The 27726-nt window shown below is 41.2% G+C and overlaps 2 protein-coding genes across 4 annotated transcripts; both read left to right on the top strand.

The window, feature by feature from the left end:
- The first annotated feature begins 267 nt into the window (after positions 1-267).
- usf1 (upstream transcription factor 1) lies at positions 268-7372 on the top strand. Of its 3 annotated transcripts, none has more exons than XM_083772598.1 (11): positions 268-341; positions 732-806; positions 1544-1596; positions 1728-1840; positions 2935-3048; positions 4078-4231; positions 4535-4622; positions 5105-5163; positions 5281-5381; positions 5522-5650; positions 6086-7372. In XM_083772598.1, exons 2-11 carry the CDS (start codon positions 799-801, stop codon positions 6173-6175), a joined length of 909 nt encoding a protein of 302 aa, XP_083628724.1. In that variant the 5' UTR covers positions 268-341; positions 732-798; the 3' UTR covers positions 6176-7372. The 3 variants fall into 3 exon arrangements, with proteins under 3 accessions (XP_083628724.1, XP_083628726.1, XP_083628725.1); XM_083772600.1 differs by having other exon boundaries at positions 5281-5375; XM_083772599.1 differs by lacking the exon at positions 268-341 and adding an exon at positions 353-388.
- Positions 7373-7484: 112 nt separating this feature from the next.
- Positions 7485-26709, top strand: gkup (glucuronokinase with putative uridyl pyrophosphorylase). Its single transcript, XM_083773940.1, has 23 exons — positions 7485-7616; positions 9719-9825; positions 10584-10628; positions 11384-11537; positions 12116-12187; positions 13481-13569; positions 14045-14201; positions 18482-18559; positions 18999-19090; positions 19286-19391; positions 19925-20004; positions 20462-20530; positions 20636-20696; positions 20869-20885; positions 20997-21054; positions 21202-21294; positions 21965-22025; positions 22227-22340; positions 22818-22875; positions 23676-23744; positions 24353-24416; positions 24695-24766; positions 26455-26709. The coding sequence occupies exons 1-23, from the start codon at positions 7560-7562 to the stop codon at positions 26551-26553; spliced, it is 1872 nt and encodes a 623-aa protein (XP_083630066.1). The 5' UTR covers positions 7485-7559; the 3' UTR covers positions 26554-26709.
- The last annotated feature ends 1017 nt before the right edge of the window (positions 26710-27726 follow it).

A 27726-nucleotide genomic window follows, 5' to 3' on the forward strand; every position in this document is an offset into this window, starting at 1 on the left:
AATACGAAATCTGCTAGGATAAAACCAGAAAAATCTAAAAGTTATCAGTGATTTGATATGTGATTTCGGGACCACACTGTTTTACATTGGACGTTTGGAGTATAGTAGCATGCATGCATCATGAAAGACTGAAACCATATGTCCAGGACCATCCATGATCCATGTGAGTTGAAATCAGATTCATAACTCTTTGGTCGAAATGCAAATCTGCAATGTCTCTGTGGCGACAGAGTTCCATAGGACACTCATTTCAACGTAACACCGTCGCGCTTGCGCAGATCAGACGGTGACCCATCCAACTCTGTTGACAAATACCGGGGGAGGGACCACTCCACTGCGTCGTAAGTACATCTTTGTCCAGATGATGGCATATTAACAATCCAACCTTGTAAGATAAATATAACTTATTAAATGTCGTTTTACATCATATCCGCCAGCTGGGGCAAATACATACTCCATAAGCCTCATAAACCACGGCTAAGGAAAAGTGCTTTGTGGTCTGGTCGAACATCTGCATAAAACCGCTGGGGCCGAGTAGCATTGTGTAGGAATGGATCCAGTAGCACTGTAGCATTTACCGTGCATTACATTGGAACAAGCACGGTTCAACTCAACTAGTAGCTTGTGGAGTGCACGCATTGACTACATAAAGTCGTATTCTTGCGCTGGTTGCAAACGTTTATTCACTCGATCGTGTTTCTCTTTTCAAACTTGTGAACTTTCTCCTATAGTCTGGGCTCCAGAGTGAGTGAGTGAGTGAGTGAAGGCGGTCTCCTCATCTAAAGACTGTTGGTGGAAATGAAGAGGTTAGGAACTGTATTATTTTGGGGTGGAATGCATACCTGCTGCAATTTGAAACTGGAAATGTCTTCTAACTTGTTCTAAGCTTATCAAGTGACCCCCCCCCCCCCCCCCCATTGTTTTCTGTATGCTAATTGCATAGCATTTCTTGATTGATTGAAATATTTATTAACAGTTTGCAGAATTACAGTACAATTCAAGCACAACTCAATACAAAGACTGTTAACTGTGAGTGGACGACCCAATAAAGCATTACACTTGTTAACAAGAGGGTCCACCTTGTTCAATTCATCAAATCATTTAGAGACGTACAAATATACACTTCTATAAAGCCAAAGAACAGAACGGGACTTCATCATAAAGGTGGTAAAAAGGAAACATACAGTGAGGGGGGAAAGAGGTGGGTGGGTGGAGGGGATTCAGATTTTACGGGGGCCAGTTTCGAATTGCAGTAGGTGCCCTTTGAGAGCGGATTTGAAGGAGTCAAGGGAGTCTTCATGACTGTTGGTAGGGTGTTCCACATTTTGGTGGCATAGGAGCTAAAAGAATACCATAATTGCCATTGCATGTCTTTAAAATGTCTTGATGAATTGAATACACAGGACTGCATCATTATTAGGGTATAAACCACTGTACTATTTACAAACTGTTAATAAAGTATTCAATTGAATAATCCAACCATGAATGAAACAGCATAATTATCAATGCTAATCATAATCCACCACTATATCTCTGTATGCAGTCAGCAGAAGAGCCCGGACCCAGATGGGACCATTACTACCACCAATGAGGAAGGTTGGTGAAACTGAACGTTTTTGAGTTTTAGCTTTGAAAATTAGGATGGTTTTGCTATTATATAATTGAATGGTGTAACGCATAACCTAGTAATAATGGGAATTTGACTAAGTCCATATCTGTTTTCTCAGGGTCGGTGGCCACAGCAGAAGCTCCAGCTGCTATTGCCACCATACAGTCTGCCACCACCTTCTCTGACCAACCTATCAAATATCTCTTCAAGACAGAAGGAGCTGGTGGGCAGGTAGGATTTAGGGAAAAGGTGTTTTCCTTACAGTAGCTTCTAATGCTAATTTTCTATTCAGAAACAAGGTCATGTCAGGAGGGAAGAACCAGGAACTGGATCTAACAGAGTGAACCAGGGAAGGTCCAACCAATCATAAACTAGAATACAATCACAGAGAATCACTCAGAGAATATGTGATTACAATATGATACTGCTGAGCTGTGTGTTCATGTCATTATTATCAAAACAGTCTTGTGTTCTTTTCCTAGGACAATGATTACACTGGTACTTACAGAATTTTACAATACATTGTTGAATACTCATCTATCTATAAATGCACCAAGTCTCTATGTACGTACGTCTGTAATCCACATCAAGTTTGACACACGCGTTCCACACCACCTGAGGGAGTGCAGTGCCGGTGTCAAGTCCGTCGGATCGCCAGTTGTCCAGAACAGCACAAAAGCCCGGATGGGGCCCAAATCCAGATCACCCCTATATTAGATTTCCAAATATGGAGCTGGCCTGTTCTGGCATGAATGAACAACACTCACCATGATAATGTAGCTCCTCCTTGGCTTTTAGTTATTTGGATTTGCACTGTCCCCACCCTCAAAATTCTAATGCAGTGAGATCAAAAAATTCAGTGAATAACAGCATTGTCCACAGAAAAGCTAGAGCAAAGGTTTATATATATCTCCTGGCATTTCTTTGCCCTCAAAGAACGTCATCACATCACAGACCTAACCCATCCCAGGAATGTGTTCTCCACACCAGGCCAGAGCCAGTTGAGCCACCTCCTTCTCTAACCCTAACCTTAACCAAACACTTAACCTCTTCTGATTGATTGACCCACAAATTTAAAAGAAGATTTTTATAATCAAAAACAAATTTTTGTCATGTTGATTTTTTAGTGTAAACCTTTCCTCAGGCAGTTTGCTTCATCAAAGTTCACTGTGATAAATAATACTGTACTACTGTTAACTTGTTGAGAGATGCTATGTTGTTCTGTTATTTAGACCGATGGTAGGTGTGATGTCCATCCTTAATGCTGCTTATTCTGATCTTGCATTTTGTAAATTATTCTGAATAAATATAATAAATTGTGACAGGTGACCTACAGAGTGATCCAGGTGTCAGACGGTCAGCTGGAGGCTCAAACAGATGCAGGAGGTGCAGTCAGCCTGGTCACCGGGTTTCCTGCTGCTGCACAGTCTGTCACACAGGTGACAATCCAAACTCTTTCTTAACTCCATTTCACAGTTCACCACATTAACATAGTCACACCATTTTCATATTTATATCCCCATCATTAATATACACGAAATACTGGCTAAATGACACACTCAACCAGTTCTAACTTTATAACAATGATGTGTTTTGTTTTTATTTAGCATGCATGTATAATTTAGCTGTCAATTTGCTGTTAACTGGTGTACTGAGCCTACATGTAACCTAAATACCAAGTCAACTTCCTAGTTCACATGGTTAATAAAACTATTCTATTCATGAACAGGGTTTAACTGACCGACACAGACAGACACACTGGGCATTATCTTGCATTCGGCGCAAAGCAGCGCAATAGCGCTCCACAATAATGTTAGTTTCCACGTTTGTCATTTTCACACACAGTGCCCACATTGTATAATTTTTAATTACCCAATGCACTTGTGCGTATCTGTGCGGCCATGGCCCTGAACGTTGGTCTTGAAGTGTGGTTTGGGCCCCGGTTAGTCTCTCTCTCCAATATACCTCTAAAAAAAGCTAGCTATGACACTTGAGCTGTGTTTAAGTTGGCAGTGGCACCATGTTGCACTGGTTGTATGATAGGGCCCAGCCCCATTGTATTACGTGTTTACATAAGATACACTCTGTCTCTACAGACACACACTGCCTTTACATACACACTCTACATCTACGAGCACTGTCTCTCTACAGATACACTACAGACACAAATACAAATGCTGTCTTCTCTGCAGTATACCATGCCAATTTGTGTATTTTATACATATAAATAAAAGTGCCTTAAAGAACAGTTCCATGGGTGCCGGTATTTTCTTACAGAGATTTATTGTAAGTAAGTATATTTTCCAGATGTGCATCCGGTAAGAAAGTTGGAGTTGGAGTCGTGCATGGTCTTTGTACAGACACAGACACAGTCACACATCTACACACAGGCTCTCTGTGGACACTACACCCGGTATACAGACACACTGGACACACACGCAGTTGAATTGTTGTGTGTTATATTTCAGGCTGTGTTCTCCCAGTCAGAGGGTTTAATAGAGGGAGACGCCTCAGAGACACAGTACACATACTACCCTGCCACCATCGCAGACGCCACAACCGCTACCATGGTTACCACCGTACAAGCCTCTGATACGCTGCTGGGACAGAGCACTCCAACAGGTGTGTGTGTAAGAGTGAGATTGATTGATTGATTGATTGATTCATTGATTGAATACTTTATTAGTCAGAAATGTAAACAGCATGGAGGTAAAACGTTTAGGCTAAAACGTTTAACACTAAAACGTCCTGGAGTTTGTTTCCATTGTCATCCTATGTGTGTGTGTGTGTGTGTGGGGGGGGGATTTACATTGAAAAGTACTGCTAGAACAGGACTATGACATGGTCACCTTGCTAAGCAATAATGTGAGTATTATATATATCGAATTCTTGTACAGGCACATTTAACAGTCCTTTTTCCCACAGGGCAGGTATATGTGATGATGTCACCACAGGACGTTTTAACAGGAGCCAATCAGAGGACCATCGCACCACGCACGCAGCCGTACATAGCGTAATGGCACATTGTGTATATTGCATTATCTAGTCTAAACCTTTACGGTTTGAATGTAGCTGAATGTAAATAATTAGAACAGCATTTGTAAACTGGACAATTTTACTTTACTTACTTTCTGTCACAGTCTGAAAAATCATCTTATTCCACCTCTTCTCCAAACACTTATGTATTGTCTTTGTGTCTGTATTTGTTCCCTATTTAGACACTTAAATTAATTAGGTAAATGTTAGCCACCAGTATGTTGTTTACAGGTTATTTTAGATAACCTGATGTCTTCATATGATCTACCTTGATTACTTTGAAGCACATACATTTTATTTGCACTCTAATTCGTGGACCACTTACCCTGTTATTGGTTGACTAGAAGTCTCTTGCTCTTACTCCAACCTTGTACTTTATAAGTCACTCTGAAGTCACACTAGAGTCTGTGATATCTAAAAAATATGTCATGTTAATATGTTGTACTGATTGGTTTGTAGAAAACAGGACACTCCTCGGGCTTCAAGAGATGAGAAAAGGAGAGCCCAACATAACGAAGGTGTGTGTTCATAGTTCAGACATGCTCAGATATGCTTTATCAGGAAATACTACCAGACCTGTGAATTTTAGAGGTCAATAATCCACCAGATAACAGAATTTGTGATTTCTTCTGAAGTTGAGCGCCGGCGCAGAGACAAGATCAACAACTGGATTGTGCAGCTGTCCAAGGTCATTCCAGATTGTAATGTGGACTACACCAAGACGGGCCAAGTGAGTGTGAGTTAAAGCGACTGAAAACCCATTTTCTTGGACAAATACATTTCACTCCGTAGACAGCAGAGACTAAAGGCACATAAAGGCTCTTGAATTTGATAAAATGTAAAACTTAACATGCCTCATCTTGTGTCTGGTTCCAGAGTAAAGGAGGGATCCTGTCCAAGGCATGTGACTACATCAAGGAACTACGGCAAAGCAACCTGAAACTGGGAGAGGACATCAGCACCCTGGATCGTCTCAGGATTGACAACCAATTACTGAGGCAGGAGGTAGAGTAAGATGTTTAGAACATCTCTGGGTGGATTGGTCGTTACGCAGAATTCACATTGGTTGCAGAAGCGTTTTCTGCTGATACGTTCTTCTGCTAAATTGGTGTGTACAAAACATCCATGTCACCTTTGTGTGTATGCCTAGTCCACATTTATTTAAGAAGACGGTGCTCTTTGTTTGAAAGTTAGCGAGTCTACATGTTTCATAACTGCCGATCAGAGGTGGAGACAATAAATATCGGTGTCTACTGCAGAATAATTTGTCCCTAAAATGAATGCTTGAGTGTAACATTTCCCAATGAAGTAAAAAAGCCAGATGTTAGTGTGTGTACGTGGGTTTTTTGTCAACTGGAAAAGGTCCTTTACGAACAAATATCTTGCCAGTACAGTGAACAGTGCCTCTGCTAAATGCCTAAATTGTAAATTGTTGCTCAGGTGGAAGACTGGAATTCTAAGAACCAGATCCTGAGGAACCTGCTGAGACAACATGGCATCGTGGGCTCGTCCACCACAGACCCTCAGTGAGAAGAAGTCAAGTGATGACCACACCGAAGATAACGGCAAGCCAAAATAGTACTTGAATGTGACCTGCTCTCTTCAAATCAGTCAGATGTCACTCATACTCATGTTGAGTTAAATGTGAATATAACATCTTGATTTTTTGGTCTGTTGTTTTGGAGGATTTTAGGATTTGTAAATATTGTTGCCCCGTTCACATAGGTTGGAGACTTGTGGATAGGCTTGTATGCCTGCCTTATAAAGACAATCGCTAGAATTCATTCAGAAGAAAATGGATAGCATGTTGAACATGAATATTTTGGCAGCCAGTAACACAGAGGGAGTCGTATACTGTGAAACTTTAACACTGTTGTGTCGTGGTTAAACGCCAAGTCCAGACCGATTATAATTGTTACACTTTGAGGCCATTTTGGTAACGGTCGATATTTGAGTTGCCCAATTTGTGTGATTATTTTGAGGTTAGAACTAATGTTGGTTATTCAGAAGCTGAAAATCTCTTTTCATAACTCCGTGACATCGGACTGATTTGGTACAGCAGGTTACCTATGTAATCGATTGTGCATGATACAGCGCAGGTCTTTGAATATTCATTGACTAGTAAGTTCAGCAAATTTATATTCTCTTCTCATTCAGCTACTTTGCTCTGAAATATTTGCAAGTATTCAAATACTGTTAGATCTTTTTACGTGTTATGAAGACTGTTCTGTTGAAAAATGATTGTGGCAATGTCAAACTTGAGAAGCCCTTTCTGAATGCCTCCTTCAACAAACATGTTATGATTGTTCCATCAACATTTAATAAGCTCTTAACATATGAATTGAAAACATGTCATGTCAGTGTCATTTGTATTTTATTTGTTTATATTTTTCTTAAACTTTTCAATTCTGTATTTTTTATTATTAACAAATGCACTCTCATTCTGAAGTCTCCAAAATATTTGTTTCTCTGACTTTTCGTCAGATTGAGCAGATGATATAAAACAACTCATCAATGGTTAACAATTTTGCTTTGTATTTCTTTCCATTAAACTCACTGGAGAGTGGAGACTATGTACAATTGCATTGCAACAATGTAACTAACTATAACCTAACCAACCAATTGATTGAGTAGGTAGTTTCTAAGCATTGCATTGTATGTAACCAGTATGTATGTCTTTATACAATTAACAATAAAAAATGAGCGAAACAGACTGGGTCATGATGACAGCGTTACATTATTATAATAACATCATACATTATCAGGTGACACTGTTCCTTTAAGAAAAGGGGGCACTGGCTTTCTTGACGTCACTCGAGGCGAGATTGAAGCCTTTTCATTCCGTATTTCGTGTACTACAGTCAGAAGATACAAATACTCACGTCACACACTAACCAACTCTCAGGTGCTGTCAATGATCTGTATATTAGTGGTGGCCGGCCACGGCACCGTTTTGGAAGCCCAAATAAAGGTAAGTTTCTTCGGTGGTGGAGGCAGAGAGGTACCGTCCGTAGGTAACTAGGTTTAGTTAGGTTGGGTGCAAAGCTCACATATTATATAGTACTTTCTTTGTGTGTGTGTGTGTGTGTGTGTGTGTGTGTGTGTTTGTGTGTGTTTGTGCGTGCGCGCGCGCGCGTATATGTGTGTGTAGCTGTAGGCTGCTAACTTCAGCTGCCCAGGGCAGGCTCAATGAAGTAGACTACAATTTTGTGCATAAACTGACTGAGATGCAATTTATACTGAATTATAAGTTTAGAAGCGCGCAGTTGAAACGGGAAGGAGAAGGCGGGTTTACAATGTACATTTAGAATAGGGCCATTGTAAAGCATAACCTAACCGTAATTACTTTGCCATGGTTAGCCTATATTCCGTATATAATAGGATAATCAAAAGTAATTTGAAACAAACATTCAAACTTGTATGTGGATCTCTGAGGAGCTAGTGTCCCTTAACCTTGGATCAATAAGTCATTTATTTATTTATTCTGACATTCATAGATACACTGACACACATGGATATAGTGGTTTGATTGATTGATTGAAATATTTATTAACAGTTTGTAGAATTTACAGTAGCCTACATTGCACAAACTCAATACAAAGACTGTTAACTGTGAGTGGACGACCCAATTTAGCATTACTCTTGTTTACAACAGGGTCCACATTGTTCAATTCATCAAAACATTTAGAGACATACAAATAGACACTTCTATGTAGTTAAAGAACAGAACAGGAATTCATCATATAGGAAGCAAAAAGGGAAAGGATACATATACAGTGAGGGGAAAAGGGGGGGGCGGTGGGGGCGATTCAGATTTTATTTACAGAGGCCAGTTTCGAATTGCAGCCATCCGTAGGTGCCCTTTGAGAGCGGTTTTGAAGGGGTCAAGGGATTCACATGTCTTAATGACTGTTGGTAGGGCGTTCCACATTTTGGTGGCATAGGAGCGAAAATAATTTAGTCCCTTGTTTGTGCCGAATCTGGGTTGTACATGGTTTGTTGCACTCCCTCTGGTGTTGTGGGTGTGGACTTCGTTTACATTAAGGAAGTATTTAGACAGGTACATGGGTATCTTGGTGGTGTATCGAATCTTGTGGACCAGACCCATTGCAAGATGCTGTACTCTGTCGTCGACCCTAAGCCATCCCAGTCTGTCAAAGTGGGCAGGGGTGAGGTGGGTTCGGGGGGTGAGGCCAAGTAGGAGCCTGACCAGTTTGTTTTGGGAGGTCTGGAGCCTTGTTTTAAGGGCCTGAGGTGCTGTGGTACCAAGAGGTGGATGCATAGTCAAAGAAACCTTGTACGAGGGCTCCTGTTAAGGTCTTCAAGGTATTTTTGTTGACCAGGAGATCCTGTAAAGGAATCTTGTTCTTTGATTGACTTTTTTGATTACGTTGGTGGCCATTTTATCACCGGAAAGATTGGCCTCCAGGATGGAACCTAGGTAGGTAATTTCATCTTTTCGTGTGATAATATTGTCACCCACTCTAACCAAGAAGCCATCTGCCTTGCTGAGATTACTATTTGATCCGAAGAGAATGGATTCAGTTTTTCCCAGGTGTAAGGATAGTTTGTTATCAGTGAGCCAGGTGCAGATTCTGCCGAGTTCAGAGCTGAGGGTCTTTTCAACCTGCAGTTTGTTTCTGTCCGAGACCAGCAGTGCTGAGTCATCTGCGAACAGGAACAAGTTGCAGTCACAAGCTGATGTCATGTCGTTAACATATATTAGGAACAGTAAAGGCCCTAGTATGCTTCCTTGTGGGACGCCACAGCTCACTGGGAGGGGGGGGGGGGACAGTGTTCCGTTCACCTCCACCATCTGTTCTCTCCCCTCCAGGTAGGATTGCATCCAGCTCGCTGATGTGCTATCAAAACCAATAGCTTTAAGCTTGTTAACCAGTATGGAGTGGTTCACAGTGTCAAAGGCCCTCAATTCCAGTGGCCACACAATAGCCTACCATTATTGATTATTTGTTTTAATTACGTCTACATGTAATACCCATTCTGCATACTGTGAAATGCAAATAAAAGTATGGTGAACTTGGTGAATTCACTCACACCACTCTCATCTCACAGAACGATGACACAGGCCTGTACGGCCACCTGACCGGGGTCCCTAAGGCCCTCCTGCCTGGGGTAGGAGGAAAGAAAATACTGGACTTTTGGTGGGAAACTGTCAATACGTACGTTCAAGTGGCGAGTACAGATTGTTGTTCTACTAAGCCATTTATTTTCATTTGTTTGAAAGGTGCTTCATTTATTTTTGCCCCATTCTAATCTGTCCTGTTGCAAAGGTTGAATTCTACTGAATTCCAATATAGAACTAACATCAACACTATGCACTTCCATTTAGAAAGGCTAAAAGTTGAAGACAAAATGACTGCTGCCCTGCTACTTTCAACATGGAAGGTTTTACAATCCAAAACTCAATCATTTGGGTACAGTCAGCTGAAACACAATTTAGAGTCATGTACAGATTATGCCACCAGACAGGCAACACAAGGCCGGTTTTCACTTTGTATAAAGGCGAACACTCATTTCTTGTCTGAGTCTGAGCACAGTAAGTAGTAAGTACAGAGCAAGGAAAACATGTCCAGAATTCCTTGCCACTTGCTAATGACCAAATTGATACAAATACCTGGGAATATATTTATAGGATGTCAAGCAGTGTCAGGTTTTTGTGTTAGCTGTAACTTTTCTCACTATGTGGATTTCATTCACTAGATTGCTTAATGCATTTGTATTTGTCATGAAACTATTATTTAGTATATATGGACTATATAAATAATGTAAAATGTATTTTCTTGTTTTCTTTTTCAAATGTGTTTTATGCATTGTTTTTATATGTGGACCCCAGGAAGACTAGCTGTGCTTTAGGCCACAGCTAATGGGGATCCTAACAAATACATAAATACTGTATGCATCTCACATTTCTCTCCAGGCGTCAGCTGTTCACTGATGTCTATCTGGTCACGAATGCAGACAAGTGAGTAGAACTGCTCATTAATCTAATATTATAAGTATTTATAAACAATCTCATCGCTGCTGGGTGAAAATCTCATGTCCAAAACCGTTCCTTTTCAGGAAATGGAACAAAACTTTTCAGAAATAGTGAAAATTGCCGATCTACAAGCTCACATTGTGAGCTTGCTATTTTCACTAATTTTGGTTGACACTCTTGTATGGTGAAGTAGGGCATTGATCAAAAAACATAATTTTTTTAAATGTGGCGAATAGATATGCGATATTCAGCTGTCACTGATGGTGGAAGAGCCTTCCTTCGCATATTTTCTGTTCTCTGCTCCCCTCCATGTGGGGGTTTGACCCCAACCACAGGATCAGGCAGCATCTTGCCGGTGTGTTGTGTCTTGCTCAAAGGCACCTCAGCCTTTGGTCTGTAAAAGTGTATAAATATTAGAGGACCATTTTGGTTCCATTTGTACAATTTGATTTAATTGTCAGTGTAGATTGGGGTCCCAGAGATACAAATTTGTATCAAATGGGGGTCCGTGGCCTAATCCATATAAATAAAAAATGTGCCCTTGAAAATTTATAAAGAAATTTCAGACAAAAATATTGACAAAATGACTACTATACTATACAGGAAAGGAAAAACTATCTACATTGTATTTGCGTTAACTCTCAGAATAAAGACCCGTAAGGGTCCATTTGGACCCTTGGTGGTTCTCGGACCTGACGCAGAGAAACAGTGTCTTAGATGATGTGGTTTTATTGTTGCAGGTATAAGCACTATGAGCGCTGGGCGACGGCCAACGACTTCCCGGTGGAGAACGTGGTGAACGACGGCAGCACCACGCTGGACGACCGCCTGGGGGGCGTGGCTGACCTGGAGCTGGCCATCCGCAGCCGCAAGCTGCAGGATGACATCATGGTGGTACGGTCTGCTGTCTCTGTGCCTCTGAGGTTCTCTGTGTCTCTCTCTCTCTCTCTCTCTCTGTCTCTGTCTCTCTCTCTCTCTCTCTCTCTCTCTCTCTCTATTATTTACATATTTACCTACTGTAATATGGCATAAAGTAACAATAATAATTCAGGGGTGCCGTGCCGTGGATGAAAAACGTTATATAGGGGTGACCTTAGCTAAAAAGGTGTGAGAACTACCGGTCTACTATACAGTATGATGGTGTTGTGTTATTACTTTGCTGTTATTACATTACATTACTGTCGGGCGGAAACCTTCCGTTTTGTCCCAAAACCGTTACTTTTCAGGAAATGGACAAAATAACCTGTGTTCCGGTGGATCCAATGTAGTTATTATTTGGTCACAAGCTCTTGTCAATACTTTTATTTTGTACACACTTAACCACTTTCACGTTTAGTGTTGTGATATTATATTGTGATGGTGTTGTGATGTTATGTAATGTTATGTTTATGAAGGTGTTGTTTGTTGTGCTAGTGTTATGTTATTGTATTGTGTTATGGCAGTGTGTTGTGTTTTATTGTGTTTGTGAGCAGATTGCAGGAGACATGCTTTGTGCAGACCACAACTTTGACATTGCTCAAGTCATACGCTTCTTCAGGTCAAAGGTAGAATTCTCAATTTGTTGGTTTTGTGTATTTTTATTTTGTCAAACTTGTACACATTATGCAGTACAGGACAAGTACATCCCAAACACGAGGGATTCTGCATGTCCTCTAGTCTACAGAGTCGCAGACAGACAGACAGACAGATAGATACAGACATTCATGTGTGTGTGTGTGTGTGTGTGTGTGTGTGTGTGTGTGTGTGTGTGTGTGTGTGTGTGTGTGTGTGTGTGTGTGTGTGTGTGTGTGTGTGTGTGTGTGTGTGTGTGTGTGTGTGTGTGTGTGTGTGTGTGTGTGTGTGTGTGTGTGTGTGTGTGTGTGTGTGTGTGTGTGTGTGTGTGTGTGTGTGAGAGAGAAAGTCAAGGCAAGGCAGTTTTATACGTACAGTATATCAAAAACTAAACAATTCAGTCTGCTTTACACAGAACGTCAAGCAAAGGAAACACAATTATACAATGACATTAGGGTACATGAAACAAAATAAGTAAAACATAACAGATACAGTTTCAGTGCAGAAGAGAAATAAATTAGAATAAGACTTGGAAGCAGACCTTCAGAGTTTGTTCCAGGTGCATAAAAATTAAATGCTGCTTCCCCACGTTTATTTTTGGTTTTAGGGACAGAAAGCAGACCTATCCCAGATGGGCTGGCCTGAGAGATCTGGATGGTTCATGATTATGTCCAAGATCAGGAACATAATTTGCCCCTAAACCATTCAGAGCTTCATAGTAGAGACCTGCGGATGAGCTTTTTTGTCACCTGAATCTGTGTTTGCATATTTATAATCCACCCGTTATCCGACCGCAATTAATCCGCGGGTGGTTGCGGATTGCGAGATTTTGTGCGTTTTCAAAGCTATAATAAGCCTATAGATAGATGCTATTAATTTATTTCCCGCATTTGTTTTACCCGTGGTTTATCCAATATTAATTTATAATACGTTTTAATGAGCCAAATCCACCCTAAACTGCTACATCCGCCATCCGCAGGTCTCTACTTCAAAGACAACGGACGGTAGTAGAGAGAGAGAGGAGGGGGGGACAACATGTTGCAATGGCAAATTTGTGTGACATGTTTGTGCTATTAGAATAATGTTGAAACTTGCAGTTTGATCAATTTAATCTCATGAGATTCTAATCAACAAATTACAGGATGTTTTGGATCGTGGAAATACATTTACATTATTGTCCAAAAGGATTATCCATTTGTAAGTTTGAGAGTTTTCAATTAGACCCTTGTGTGTACACTCTCAGAATAAAATGAACACTGTATGGTGTGTGGCTGTGTGCTCTGCAGCCTGGAGAAGTGGCCATCTACTATGAGCTTGAGGAAGGAGAGAAGAGCAGCTCCAGGGGGATTGTGGAGGTCTGCCCCAACACACACAGGTCTGAACAATTAACGCACCGTTCTATCAATTAACTTATCACACCTGTGTCTGATAAGTTCAGATCAATTAACACGCACACACAGGTCTGATCAGTTAGCCAGTATTTAAATAATCGGGTTACAGTAAAAACAAACAAAAGTAAATTAAGGAAAAAACTGTAGATTGCTTTAAAGCTAATGAACAAAATACAATTAATTATCAAATCTTTTTCGATATACTTTGATATAGAAAAGATATTCATACTGATAAATATAGATGCTATATTAGGAGTGATGCAAACTTGTCATGTCGGCACGCGACACCGTCGTAAGGTATGTGGTTCAGACAGCTTGCCTGGCATATGATATTATGTGCAGTGTGCAACTTTACTAATGGCTAAACTCAGAGCCACAGGAGTTGGATCATAGGTGATGTTGTGTAAATTCCACTTTGCATTGTAGTCACAGTATTGTTTTCTATCGTTTCTGTATCAGGATAACGCGCTTCCTGGAGAAGCCCAAGGAGGGCGTGATGGCATCCAGATTGGCCAGTGTGGTGTTCTACTGTTTCCGTAGCAGCACGTTACCATACATCTCTGAGTTCCTGGCTCTGCAGCCGCAGGCCAAACACAGGAGCTTTGGACGATTCTGGGTTTGTAAACGGAACATTTTCCACATTCAATAATACACTTTACACGCCCCATGCAGTGGAGCCTGCCTCAAATGACATGGGGGGTCCTTTTTGTGGGCGTGGCCGAAAGTGGGCGTTACCAAAAGGTGGGCGTGGCCATGGCCGCCAGAAGTCTGTCAGATTTTGACAGCTTCAAATTAGTGTTAAACATAATATAACCCAATTGACTCCAGTCCTCTCTGTTTAATATATCTATATAATGAAACTATATAAACTATGCATATATACCATGAAGTGCTATGACTACTAGCTCTGGTCCATAGCTCTAATGCGTTTCATTTAGAGCTATGTTACTCTAAACTTCCGCCGCTCGCATGAATGCAGACCATGCAGCCTCTACTCTTTGGCGTAAATAAAAAGAATGTTTTTGCTACACACCAAAACAAAGGCGAGTTGTGTCATTAGAAAGCCTACTTTGGTAATTGGTTCTAGTTCTAGTGAACAGAAATAATAAATAAATAGACTTGGTAACCTAACTGTAGGGAGTGCAAACACATTAAAGAACCTGGGGGTTATCATCTATGAAAAGGCAACACAATGAGCAGAAAATAAAAATGAACCATGTAAATACAACAAATTGAGCAGAGCACTGCAGGGAGTTGAACCCCATTCCGGTAAACCAGAAGTACCACAACCAGTGCCTTGGTTTTTGTTTTGTTTTACGAGGTCCATTCGTTGAAATGTAAATTTTGCATTTCAACTGTAAAGTAATTTCACAATTGAGATTGTAGGCAATAATTAATGACGGTATGGCACCAGGCCAAAGCCATGGGGAGAGAGTATGTTTTGCACTCTTGAGTGAGTGTGTGTGTGTCCGTCAGTTTGTTAACAGCTAATCTCCAGCACCATTAACCCGGTCGATGCCAAATTTTGCACACACACTCCCTGGATGCCAACGATGAACCTCTGTCCCAAATTTTCCAGAACGGCCTGTATAGCACCACACATTTTTGTATGCCCTCCGAGACTATGGACTATAGCCTTTAGCTTTTCCGTGATTTTCACCTTTTTTTCAAATCCTCCGAAATCGTGAAAAACAACATACTATAGTATGCCCTCCGTGACCATGGACTATAGCCTTTCGCTTTTCCGCGATTTCACTTTTTTTTAAAATCCTAAACAATGAAGAATCGTGCACTATTCACTTAATGACCTTGACCAATAAGACTAGTAAATGACCTTGACCAGTATAAATGACCTTGACAAGTACAAATGACCTTGACCAGTATAAATGACTGACCAGTATAAATTACCTTCATGAGACTAGTAAATGACCTTGACCAGTATAAATGACCTTCATAAGACTAGTAAATGATCTTCACCAGTATAAATGTTGTGGCTCTTTGTTGGTTCCAAACATTTCAACCTTATAGCCAACAAACCCACTGATGCACCTAGGGATTATGGATGTACGCAGATATAAGAAGTAGATTGTCCACAGGTTCAATGTCATTGTAGTTTGTATTTACTTTCCTTTAAAGTGCAGTGATGGTACATTACAAGCATTTGTCTCTTCTGTGTTGTCTGTCTGTCTGTCTATCTGGTAAAACTGGTTTGTCCACCAGGTGCATGCCGCTCCTCAATCACCCAGGCCTACATATGCTCTCTCTCAATCAATCAATCAATTAGGTCTGGGGAGGCGTGCCCTTGGTGTCCAAACAATACATCAAATACATAATAACCCATCAAACCAATACCCAATAATGCCAAATAATAACTACAACAATTGTGATGATAATAATAATAAATAGACATACTAAACAGTGAGGATGGCTTCTACACCTACCAAACAATACTCTTTTCACCTCTAGTCGATTATTTATTCAGCATTTGAGCCACGGACCACCATTTGAGGCCATTTAGTCTCTCAGACCCATTTGAGCCACTGACCACCATTGTGAGAGTCTATTAATGTGAAATGGTGGGTGGCTCAAACATGTTATCACTTTTGAAGTTACTTGTGTTTTTTATATATGTAAATACTACTCTTTAAAGCAGTGTTCCAGTAGCCGAGTGGGTACTGTCGACAGTTAGTAAACATTAGGGCCCTCGCGCGGGCACCAATGTTTATAAACCTTCGACAGTAACCATTAGGCTACTGGAACACTGTTTTACAGTTTTGTAGATACATCATATGACATATATAAACATCATAACAAGTAACTTCATAAGTGATAGACGTTTGAACACAAAGACAACAACAGCGTAAAGTATTAAATAACATTTAATTATTTACCTGCTCCGACGACGGACACGATGCGTGACGTGGCACTTTCAAACAAACACTGACCAAACTCACCTCCACGCGTCCGCGCCGTATTTGAGGGTGGCGTCACTTCCTTCCGGTGTGAGGCCACGCCCGCGAGATTTAACCGCAAATGTCTTGTAGTCATATTGTAGTCCTCCTACGTTACATCCGGGTCCCATCCGCTTCTCATTGTAAATACAAAATAGATTATGCGTGAATCTTTTATTTTATTTTTTACAATAACGTTATTTGTCAGAAAGGAAGCCATTGAGGGTTAAAATGGGTCTTAATACTTCCAACTCGAGTAGAATTATTAATGTAACTGTAAAGTGTCCATGACAAAGAAGATATATGACGTGGAACTTCCTTGAGTAGAACCCGGAAGTGGCTGACGCCACGGCTTAAATACACAATAGAGAGCCCGATCTTTGCAGCCTCCTCGGTGGTCTAGTGGACTAGTCATCTGACTTAGAGTCCTAAACCTCCTAATTTTGCCTGTTCAAACCATAGACTGTAAAAAATATGGACAAAGCGTTCCCCGGGTCTAACATGAACGTAAAATGAAGCCTGTAATAATATGCTAATTCCTGATGTAAGTCGCCATCTTTGGTACCAGCTGGCCATTGGCTGGCTCCGTTTTGTATACCAGCTGGTCATTGGCTGCCCAGACAACGAGGCGGGACTTCCCCCCTTCTTCTCCGTTGGTTTTTATTTTGACTCGAGTGGGAGGGGAATCCCGATCATAGACTGTAATGGTAGCCACGCCCCTCAGAACATACGCGATGTTTTTTTTTCTTTATGGTCATTTTTTTTAATTAATGGGACCATAATTTTCCAAAAAGAATATTATGACATTAGAAATGAGACTTTAAACTAGTGACTGGAAGAAGAAAGTATTCATGACCATGTTTATTAAGGTAATACAGTCTAGGTGAAGTTGGGCCAAAATACATGGGCCTCTATGGAGCTATGGGGCTTTTTGGGTCTGGTCCAGCGCCACAACAGGCCATTATATGAACTACCGATTTCAAATGAGGCTTCACGAAATATCTGGCTGACTGCCCCCCTGGTTCAAACCCCGTTGGTAAATTTCCTACAACACAGACTACTTGTTTTTGTGAGGTTATTGTTAGGGCTAGTTTGACTGACCCCCATTTAGTGGCATTTCTATCTCTGGGACCCCCAGCCAGTAGCCTAACGGGGGTCCCCGGACCCCAGCAACTGACAGGTAGGTAGGCCTACTGGGGGTCCCCGGACCCCAGCAACTGACAGGTAGGTACTGCATGGGTTCCCCGGACCCCCCAGTCTGTGACTCACTGTGCTATTGTAGGCTATAGGCATATTGTTATTATAGGTCAGTCCGTAAACACTGAAGTTGGTGCTTTGCATGAAAGTAAGGATAGCACTCAATCCATTGATTCACAATACACTTGTATGGCGTCTATATCGTATGACGCCGAGAGGCGTCAGACTCGCTGCTTTAGTCGTTGTCTGCATGAGAATCACTGCTCCAGGCCAGGGTACTGCTTTTGTTATATTGTATTAAAGTTAGAGAACATTACCACAGTGAATCACAGCATAGTAAAAAGCGATTGCGGTCAACGAAGTTGGACCTTCCCCGTTCACCCCCTCTCTTCTTCGATTCATGAAATGCCGCCTCGCGAACAGCTGACTTTAATATGAGTGACGTAGGCTAGTAGCACGCAACACCACGTGACCCATATAACTGTCACCAACATCACTTTTAATTATATTACATGAAGCAGACAGCCCTGTGATGAAACCTTTAGCATTACACTGTGGTAGTGTGGTTAATACGTTTTTATTCACAATGGAATGTTATTGTACTCTTAATATATCATGGCCCCCATGTGAGGTCATATATGACCTGTGAGCATGTGACATGTACTCCACTTCACCTTACAGTAATACTGACAATATTCATAAAGAAATACTAATGATAATTGACTTCCTGTGTTCCCTGTCTCTCCAGGAATGGCTTATAAATGATAGGCAGCTGGAGGTGTTTGGAATGAAGTTACCTACAGGTTTCCAACTCATTGGACAAGTGGTCAGTACCTTTACTTAAGAGTTATACTACTTTGTAAATAGCATGACATTTCTACACCTGGCTTTGCCATTTATGTTTCAATGCTTTCAAACGTCAGAAACATTTCGTTTTCCGTTTGTAAGCAATGAAATGAAATGGAAATACTAATAGGTCTATATAGTGGAGTTGGAATTGGACAATTATTTGCAAAATCATAAATCTACAAATTCTAGGACACGCTCGCTGTGTAGTGTGTACAGATTATTCAGGATTTTATTTGGATTACAGGATTACATTTTCCATCCTTCTATCCCCTGTCTACAGTAGCCTATTATGGAGACGGTGTCTAGCTCAAGTGCACTTAAGCAGACGGACGGACGGACAGACAGACAGACAGACAGACAGTGTGTTACCAGTTATTTGACTATTCATTTCTGGTTGTTTTGTGTTGCCCTGGCAGGGTCTCTCAGACTACACCAAATGGCTCACGCATTACTCTGCCAAGCAGCAGAGCGATCCTGCTAATCCAATCGTATGTCGATCATACGCCAGGTAACACATCCAGTCATCCACACAACATATTCATAATATTCATACAGCATGGTGTTCTACTGTATAGCCTCCACTGCACCTCTGGAAATTGGTGCAATCTGTTTAAATATCCGGCCCACCCACACACATACTGTACTATATTATCAATGTGTTTTCAACATGTCAAGGCTGATATGGTTTCTGGGTTCTTCACAGGGTGGGACTCATGGGAAACCCCTCTGATGGATTCAATGGAAAAACCATCGCTATGTCCATCTGCAACTTCTGGGCTGAAGTTACCCTGGTGGAGAGCCAAACTCTGGTAACACACACATGCATACATACATACACACACACACACACACACACACACACACACACACTGACATCAACTATACTAAGCACCTTTAATTGACTTGCATTCATTCATCTTAGCTGTCATAACGGGTACAGGCTTTAATTACGACATACTATTGGTCCGAGTGTCATTAGACCGACAACCTACCTCAAACTTAAAACCTAACCCTAACAGCAAGCATGGAGCAGCGCATGTTCGACCGCATGTCTGACAGCTGTTCCCACATGTCGGATCTTTGGTGTGTCGGATCTGCGTGTGCATCCAGTCATAACTTTACTGTAACTTCATCTTCATTGCACGGCAGAACGGGAATACTAATTATTGTAGAAAAATGTACTCCAACTAGGAGGACTTACTTGTGTTTCTATTCTGGTGAGGACATTTGGTCCTTATGTGTACAGGCCAGTGACACACATGCAGGTTATGAGATATAACGTAAAGAAAGAGAGAGATTATTATCCATTATGTTCTGTACATAATGGATGTATGTGTTCCAGGTTCTACTGCCTCACCCACTCAACGACCCCACAGAGTTTGGAAGCCTGCAAGATCTGTTCTTCATCAGCTGCAAGGAAGGGTGTGTACACAATGTACTGTACGCAGCATAGTGTGTACTGTACGCAGCATAGTGGATGTGGTTCTGTTCCTTCACTCCTTTACTTTAAATTCACATCTTGAACCTGAGATCAGATTCTAAAAATGTCTTCTACATACTGACAGTTTTCTGAAAAAGCTATGTTTCTATGTCAGTCGTTCTTCTATTTTTCAAAAATAGCAGACCTACAAGCTATGAGCTTGTAGATCTGCTATTTTTCAATAGCTAAAGCATAACATAGTGCTAACACCAAAAGGGGTTTCCGCCCAAAATGGGTTAACCATAAGGAATAGGATGCTTTTTGTGTGGTGGAACAGTGACAAACGTGCAGTAACTGGTGTTGTCATAGTGCTGGTGAGAAGAGAGTGATGCCTGACAGAAACCAAGTCTATCTCAATAATGTCTTAATGTATTATAAATCAATGTCAATCTATTTCAGGTACCTGGGAGGTCTGAGATTGCTTCAGGCTACCTGTAAAAAGTTTTATCAGTTTTGCTTCAAACAAGGGTAGGACAGGTGACACTTGGCTCTAACTAATAACTGTCCAGGAGTTTCATATTTCTCATTGTCAGTATTGATCATCTAAGTAAAATACCATTTCCTGTGTCTCAGTATTACTTTGACGAAGCAGAACTTCACGCTCAAGTACGACACCAACATTCCTAGACAAGTGGTGAGGATCTGAGAAGATCGAGCTTAGTCAACACAGATTATAGCCCAATGAATAAATTAAAGATTCAGTAATTGAAAGAGGCTTTTGTAAATATAAACCACAGTTTTTGCTGGTCATTGTTACAAGAGCTTTTCTCTAATCATCAATTGTCCCTGTCTCTGTTTTGCTGCAGGGCCTTGCTGGAAGCAGGTAATAAGCAAATAATCCTGTTGACTTTGTTACTTGCATAGATCAACTAAGATAAATTGGGTTTTTGAAGCTACATACAGTATTAAAGACTATTTTAATCTTAATTTCCAGTGCCATCGTGTCAGCTACCCTGAAGTGTCTTATGAAATTCTACAACATCACAGACCGTGTAAGGATGTTAGACTATTTCCCCAAGTTTTATTTATGCATGTGTGTTCTTGTCTCTGGAGCATTCTAGAACGACAAGTCGACAACAAAATCTAAACCAATAACATTAATCTGTTATTGTCATTTATGTTGACATGTTCTACCTCAGGACCTCCCTAAGCCGACCAGAGCCAACTTCATCCTTAACGTGGAGACAGATGAGCTGTTCATCACAGCGGGCCTACAGGACCGAGTTGTGCAGGTCAGCAACCATAAGGCTTCACTCTCACCTTTCGATCTAGCATACACCATTGATGCATGCTAGATAGATGTAAACAAAGGGTAAGTGTCATGGCCGCCCCAATGCATTTCCAATGGAAGTCACATGGTTTGACACAACATTTTTGTTGTACGACTTTCGGCTGTGTTTCGACTGCCCCCCTCCCCCTTATACAACAAAAATGTTGTGTCAAACCATGTGACTCTTATTGGAAATGCATTGCGAGCTTGCATCAGTAAACAAGTCTCATGCATCAGCTATACATCAATCTGTTGTGAAGGTGTGAGTCAGGCCTAGGCCTGGGCACACTGTGAGGCGTGAAGGCGTCAGAAGTAGCTGAAGTTTTCTTCTTCGTGGGGTTTTTAGACAGCTGGTGGATGGAAAAGAAGCTCCACCTCCGCGCCCGACGGACGCGGAGGAGAGCGCGTCCGTGAAGCTGTCCGTCGGGCTACTTCTGACGCCTTCACGCCTCACAGTGTGCCCAGAGCCACACACACACACACACAGTCACACACACACACACACACACACACACACACACATATATATATTATAGATAGTGATCTACTATCTACTTTTATACTATCTATGATGTTTTCACTGTTCTCATGTTGATGATGACAGAAAGTCATTACTGCTCTGCTCTTTACAGGTGTATGAAGGTTTGGTCTACATGGATTTCAGCAAGCAGCTAATGGATGAAAGGGGCTATGGTAATAATGCTGGTGTACGGCTGAACAGCCCACCAACCTGCAAACATTCTCCTTCACACATTACACCTTGTCTCAGCACATCACCGCCCTCCTTTCACATATCTCCCATCCTGTTTCAGAAATCTGAAATAACATGAATATTCTTAAACCTGTGAAATGATGAGTTTTTTTCTTCTTTGTGTGTTCCACAAATATCCTCAGGGGAGTACATAGAGATGGACATGATGAGTCTTCCTCCATTCTGGTTAGCGTACCTGAGTGACCCCAGTGACTCTGGACGCATTCACAGCAATGTCCGGCAGCGCTGGCTCAGTGGTACACTTCATCTGTTCACCTGGTTCACAGACACATTGGCCTTGTTTCAGTTTCCTGCTAGCAGGACACTGCCAAAACATTCTGTGACCCAAAAGTGGGTTGCAGCCTTGCAGGACACTGCAATGCTTGACATTTTCAGGAACATATAGTTAAATACTTTTACTCTGTAAAACACTTTTGGAGTTTCAAATGAATTATGAACATACAATTTACATACAATGTGCATTTCAGCTAAGATGAGAACACAAGAGTGGCTAATGTTACATCTGCAGTGAGCCATATCAAGGCTCAAATGCACTGAACCCCAAACTACTTAAGGCATACAGCTGTTGTGCAATTTATTTCTGTCTGTTTAACTGCTTGTATCTTTTTTGTTATCAATTGTTTTTAACTTTTTTTAATTCATGACAAAAACGGTACAATTAGGGATACTGGCATTATGAATGAACTGCTTGTATCTTAACCTCTCTTGGTCAGGGGAACCTCTGGTTGTTGAAGCCATGAAGTCATTTGCTGAGCTCACCGATAACGCCAGGTTGGTTCAGAGCTTTTTGGATCAGTTCTACGCTATTTATACACAAAATGTAACTACACACAAGTAGTGTACATTCATAGACAAGTGGTTAATACCAACAACATATCCAGATGGGGGGGGGGGGGGGGGGGTCTGTTGCCATATTGCTTCTTGCCTGTGCCACTCCTATGTCTCCCTTTTAGTTTTCTGACATGTACAGTAGTAAAAAATTAAACAAACCTGGGGCTGCATCAACATTTCTAGTTCTGCCTCTCAATTGACCTATAGCTAAGCCCCTCCCCAAACTGCAATGGTCCAATCACAGCTAAGCATAACATGGGTTAGACTGAGAAAACTCTCCACCAATAGTTTGTCTATATGATAAAACATTGTCTTAAAGTAGAAATGTCACGCACATATTTTTCCAGTGCATATGGCAGGCCTTGTTGATGGATTTGAAGAGATTTAGAAGGTCTGGTTCCAAAAATGAACCAGTATTTAATGTGTAAAATCCATGATATTTACATTGGAATGAATGCGCCTGGCTAGAAAGTGTCCAAGTGGGAGTGTCTAAGTGGGAGAGGGCGGGGCTAAGCTAAAGGTGAACTTGTAAACCTGAAAGTCAATCATTTCTTCAGGGTCTTTATAGTCAGGGTCTTATCATTCCGACCATGTTTAGCGAAGATCTGCCCATCTGTTCTCGTTATTTTTTTAAAAGAAACAAACAGAAAGATAGGCCTGCCACACATTGCTGCATAACATAAAAATACAAAGAGGAATGAAGCATCTCCTGTTGTTTCTTTGTTGTCCTGGCTTTACAGGGCAGCTCTGCAGGCCAGAGACTGGAGCAAGCTAGCCCAGCTGATGAACCAGAACTTTGAACTGCGGCGGTAAGCAATCTATTGGGGGAGAACATGCAGTGAAAATATATTGAGCGAGCATTGCGATGCAGACGCAACAATCCGGTATTTCTCCATACTCAGCCTCTCTTCATTGTCATTCGCTAACAAGTTAATACGTACATAGTACATGGTGGTTCTCCAGGCTCATGCAGCTCTCTGTCTTCTTTCATTCTCATTCGCCAACAAGCTAACACATCTAATGGTTCATCTTTTTTAATGAGATCAGTGCAGATTTGCAAAAAAACATTTTCAGTCTTGGGATTGTTTTTGGCTTTAAGCCCTGCCATACATGGATAAGACTGGATCATCACCTTGATCTGCATATATGGAGCCGGCCAGAAACTCTTGTTTATCTGACCTCATCAAACCCTGTACACTCAAGTCACGCTCCATATATGGCCAGTACAGAATTCATTCCATATGTTGATCTGCCCCCCATGCCAAAGCACCAGCGCTTGCTCGCCCAGCAGTCTGACGTCAGCCAGGCGGATGTGTGCACACAAGGTCGCTTCTCGCCCTCAGGGCATCTTACTGGTACCTAGTGTTTAAGTGGTTTCGCAGACAAATGTACTGTTTGTGTTTGATTGTTTCTACAGGTCTGTCTACACAGACGAATGCCTAGGTCCTGGGAACCTCAAGATGGTACAATTGGCCATGCAGGTACTGAGAGACAGTACTGCTTTGGTACTTCCAACAGCACACATTAATCACATACAGAAATTATATTTATAGTTATGTTTCATTGCCTAAGCTGTAATCCTGGGCAGTGTGCCGCTGCTCTCCCTCTGAACCTGGGGAGAGACCCAAACTGAGCTCTGAGACCCAAACTGAGCTCCAATGCAGTACTATGATATTTTTCAGAGTGCAAAATATATCAAAAATATATTGGAACGTTTTTGTTCCAATTTTCAAAGGCTATTTTTCCCTCCTTTCTGCAGTTCGGCTCGGCTGTGAAGCTACCAGGCAGTGGAGGTGCAGTCGTGGGATTGTGTCTGGACCAAACTAAACTGGTAAGAAAGCCACTGGTAGCCTGGCTTTTGATGAATTGAACAATGTGGACCCTGTTGTAAACAAGTGTAATGCTTAATTGGGTCGTCCACTCACAGTTGACAGTCTTTGTATTGAGTTTGTGCTTAAAATGTACTGTAAATTCTACAAACTGTTAATAAATATTTCAATCAATCAATCAATTCATATTGATGGCTCTTGATAACAACAAACAAATGCAGTGAGATACTTTAGAAAAACCCTCATGCACGCTATCTCTGCGTGTCCATATGTCCAATGAATATGAAATGAATTACATGAGATCTCATGGGCGTCAGAATTCTATCCCTTGCTGATTAAGTACAATCACCAAGTGACAGTTCGTGAAGTCTGCGCACTGGGCACTTTCCCTGCCCATTTTATACAGTTAACATAAAGCCAAAACGGTGGATTCCAGATGACAATTATTTGTATGTTCCCCTCTGTACTTCTGCTTTTCCTCTGGGTTATGTGATGGTCATTTTAGTCAGAGAGGTAACCTACAGGACAAAGCATAGTACACACATACAACATATAGAAAATATGGAACTCATGATGCAGAGGGGCCTCTTGACCTCCCTTCTGATACTTCCGTTTTCCTTGCTCAACATCTCCTGAGCGTCAATTTTTAGGTGTCTTATGAACATGCTCATATCTGAGGTGCGTTTGGTGCTGTATTGGGAAGACATGGTTACGGACATATGGGCAGACAGTGTATTTGTTATCATTTAGTCATACAGATTATGATCATAATCGTATGACTGTGTAGAAATTAACCATCACATTGGCCGGCATCAGGGAGCTGCCCTGGGTTCCTGTTAGCTCTGACATTGAGATTCTTAAGATATTTTGGGGGGCTTTTTCTGCCTTTATTTATAGAGATAGTAGACTGACAGGAAATGGGGAGTGACAAGCAGCAAAGGTCGTCATATCGGGAGTTGAACCCGCAACACACTGTCAGGCGGCATTAGAAGATGCCCAGACGGCTACACCAGCTGTCTGGGCCAGCTCTGACATATTCTCTTCCAAAACTAGAATCTAGAAAGCCAAGACTCTACATTAGCTATCTGAAAAATATATGCGTCACATGTATTTGTAAATATAGTTTAGACTCTGAAAATATTGTTGCCATGTCAGCTGACTCAGCTCTGAACAAATAGTTCTCAAATCAGTTTCAAAATGTCATGATACTGGAACATTGTGCTGTGTTATACTACAGAGTCAGGTTAGTGTTATACTGTTTGTGTGTGAATTGTGTGACAGTGCTGAGTTACTTAACTATAATCCTCAGATTTCCAGGACTGTTTTCCATTCGTACCAGGAAGTTAATTACATTCACCTGGTGGTGTCTTCCTTCCACCTGTGTCAAACTTCCTGGTAGGATGGAAAACCAACCATTGTGGGATTACCCAAACCCTGCTGTATATTTAACCTGTTTGATGTGGTTGTCTATATTCTGCTTCTGATTGGCTACTTTAAAGTCAACATCCACGTTAGCAGCAGGGCACTTGTATATGACCTTATAATAGAATAATTGTACATAGAACTCACTAGCATCAGATTCGATTTGTAGTTCTAATTTTAATTCCTATGTAGGCTACAGTATGACCATAATCTGCCTGGCCTGCCAATGAACTCTTTCTGATTGTGATTCTAATACTTTATCCACTAGGTGGCGATGAGACACGCTTTCCAAGAGGCAGGCTATGTGTTCTGTATGATTGTTCCATATAATCCAACTGCCAGCACTTCACCTCATCATCACAGTTGAATCAATGTGCCAGAGATCTATGGTGACAGATGATGTGAACAGTATGTTTATAATCTATAATATAGATCTATGGTGACAGATGATGTGAACAGTATGTTTATAATGTATGACATATCATTAATTAGAATCAACACAGAGACATCATTCCACAATACATCATGTTGAATGTGGAATGTAATTTTTGTAGATTTAATGTGATTTCTATATAAAATAAAGACAAGTGTACTGTACAGTGTCATTTTTTATGTGTTTTGTCATGGCATCATTTCATCTTTCACAATGAAACACTGTCCCGGCCATAATCTCATACTTCCAGATGCATGCATTAACTAGATAAAGTGCCCCTCGGGCACAGGTCTCCACCAGGGCAGGTCAGGTTGTGGCCTCCTGGTGGCGCTATAATAGGCCAATGTGAAAAGGGTGCCATTTCTTCTTAAGCCTTGGATGGCAATTGGATTTGAGGCATTTTGTTCCAAAAATGTGTTTTGCAAAAATCCACTTGTTGGTGGTGCTATAACAGGCCAATGTGAAAAGGGTGGGATATATTCCTCAGCCTAGTAGGAAAGTCCGTGAAAGATTTCACGTAAATTGCATGCTGAGTTCATGATTTGAGGCTTTTTGTTCAAAACTGGCCAATCCTGCAAACTTTGAAAGCCAATCTGCCAATGTTAGCCAATTAGGATGGAATATGAAATATCGGACAGATACATCTTGAACACATGACTATAGAGATAGTGTGTAACGATTTGAGAGATGTTTGGATAGAATCTGGAGAAGTAATGTAAAAAAATGTGTTTTCAAAAGTCGGCCTCCTGGTGGCGCTATAACAGGCTGTTTTGGAAAATTTGTGGCAGAGGTTCAATGTTAGCATTGTGCAAAATTTGGCACAGACCATGTTAAAGGAGAATTCCATACTAAAAGGCTTTCTTACCTGTCTTTGTAGTTGTTACGTCCCCACCAAAGAGGTCCAGGTGTTATTTTGTGCAAAAGCTCCTTATTGGCTATTTCCCCTACGATAAGCCCTAAATGAATTGAATGGGGCTATGGGGTGTTGTGCTAATTCGCTTATTTCCATTGCTCAAAATTATAATTTCTTTGTATATATCCTCTCTTCATAATGTAAATAATATCCCAAGCGGCACACTTTGCTACTTCTTTCGATGGAAATAAGCG

This window comes from Protomyctophum parallelum (genome assembly GCF_964188405.1).
Source record: "Protomyctophum parallelum genome assembly, chromosome: 9".
NCBI lineage: Eukaryota > Metazoa > Chordata > Actinopteri > Myctophiformes > Myctophidae > Protomyctophum > Protomyctophum parallelum.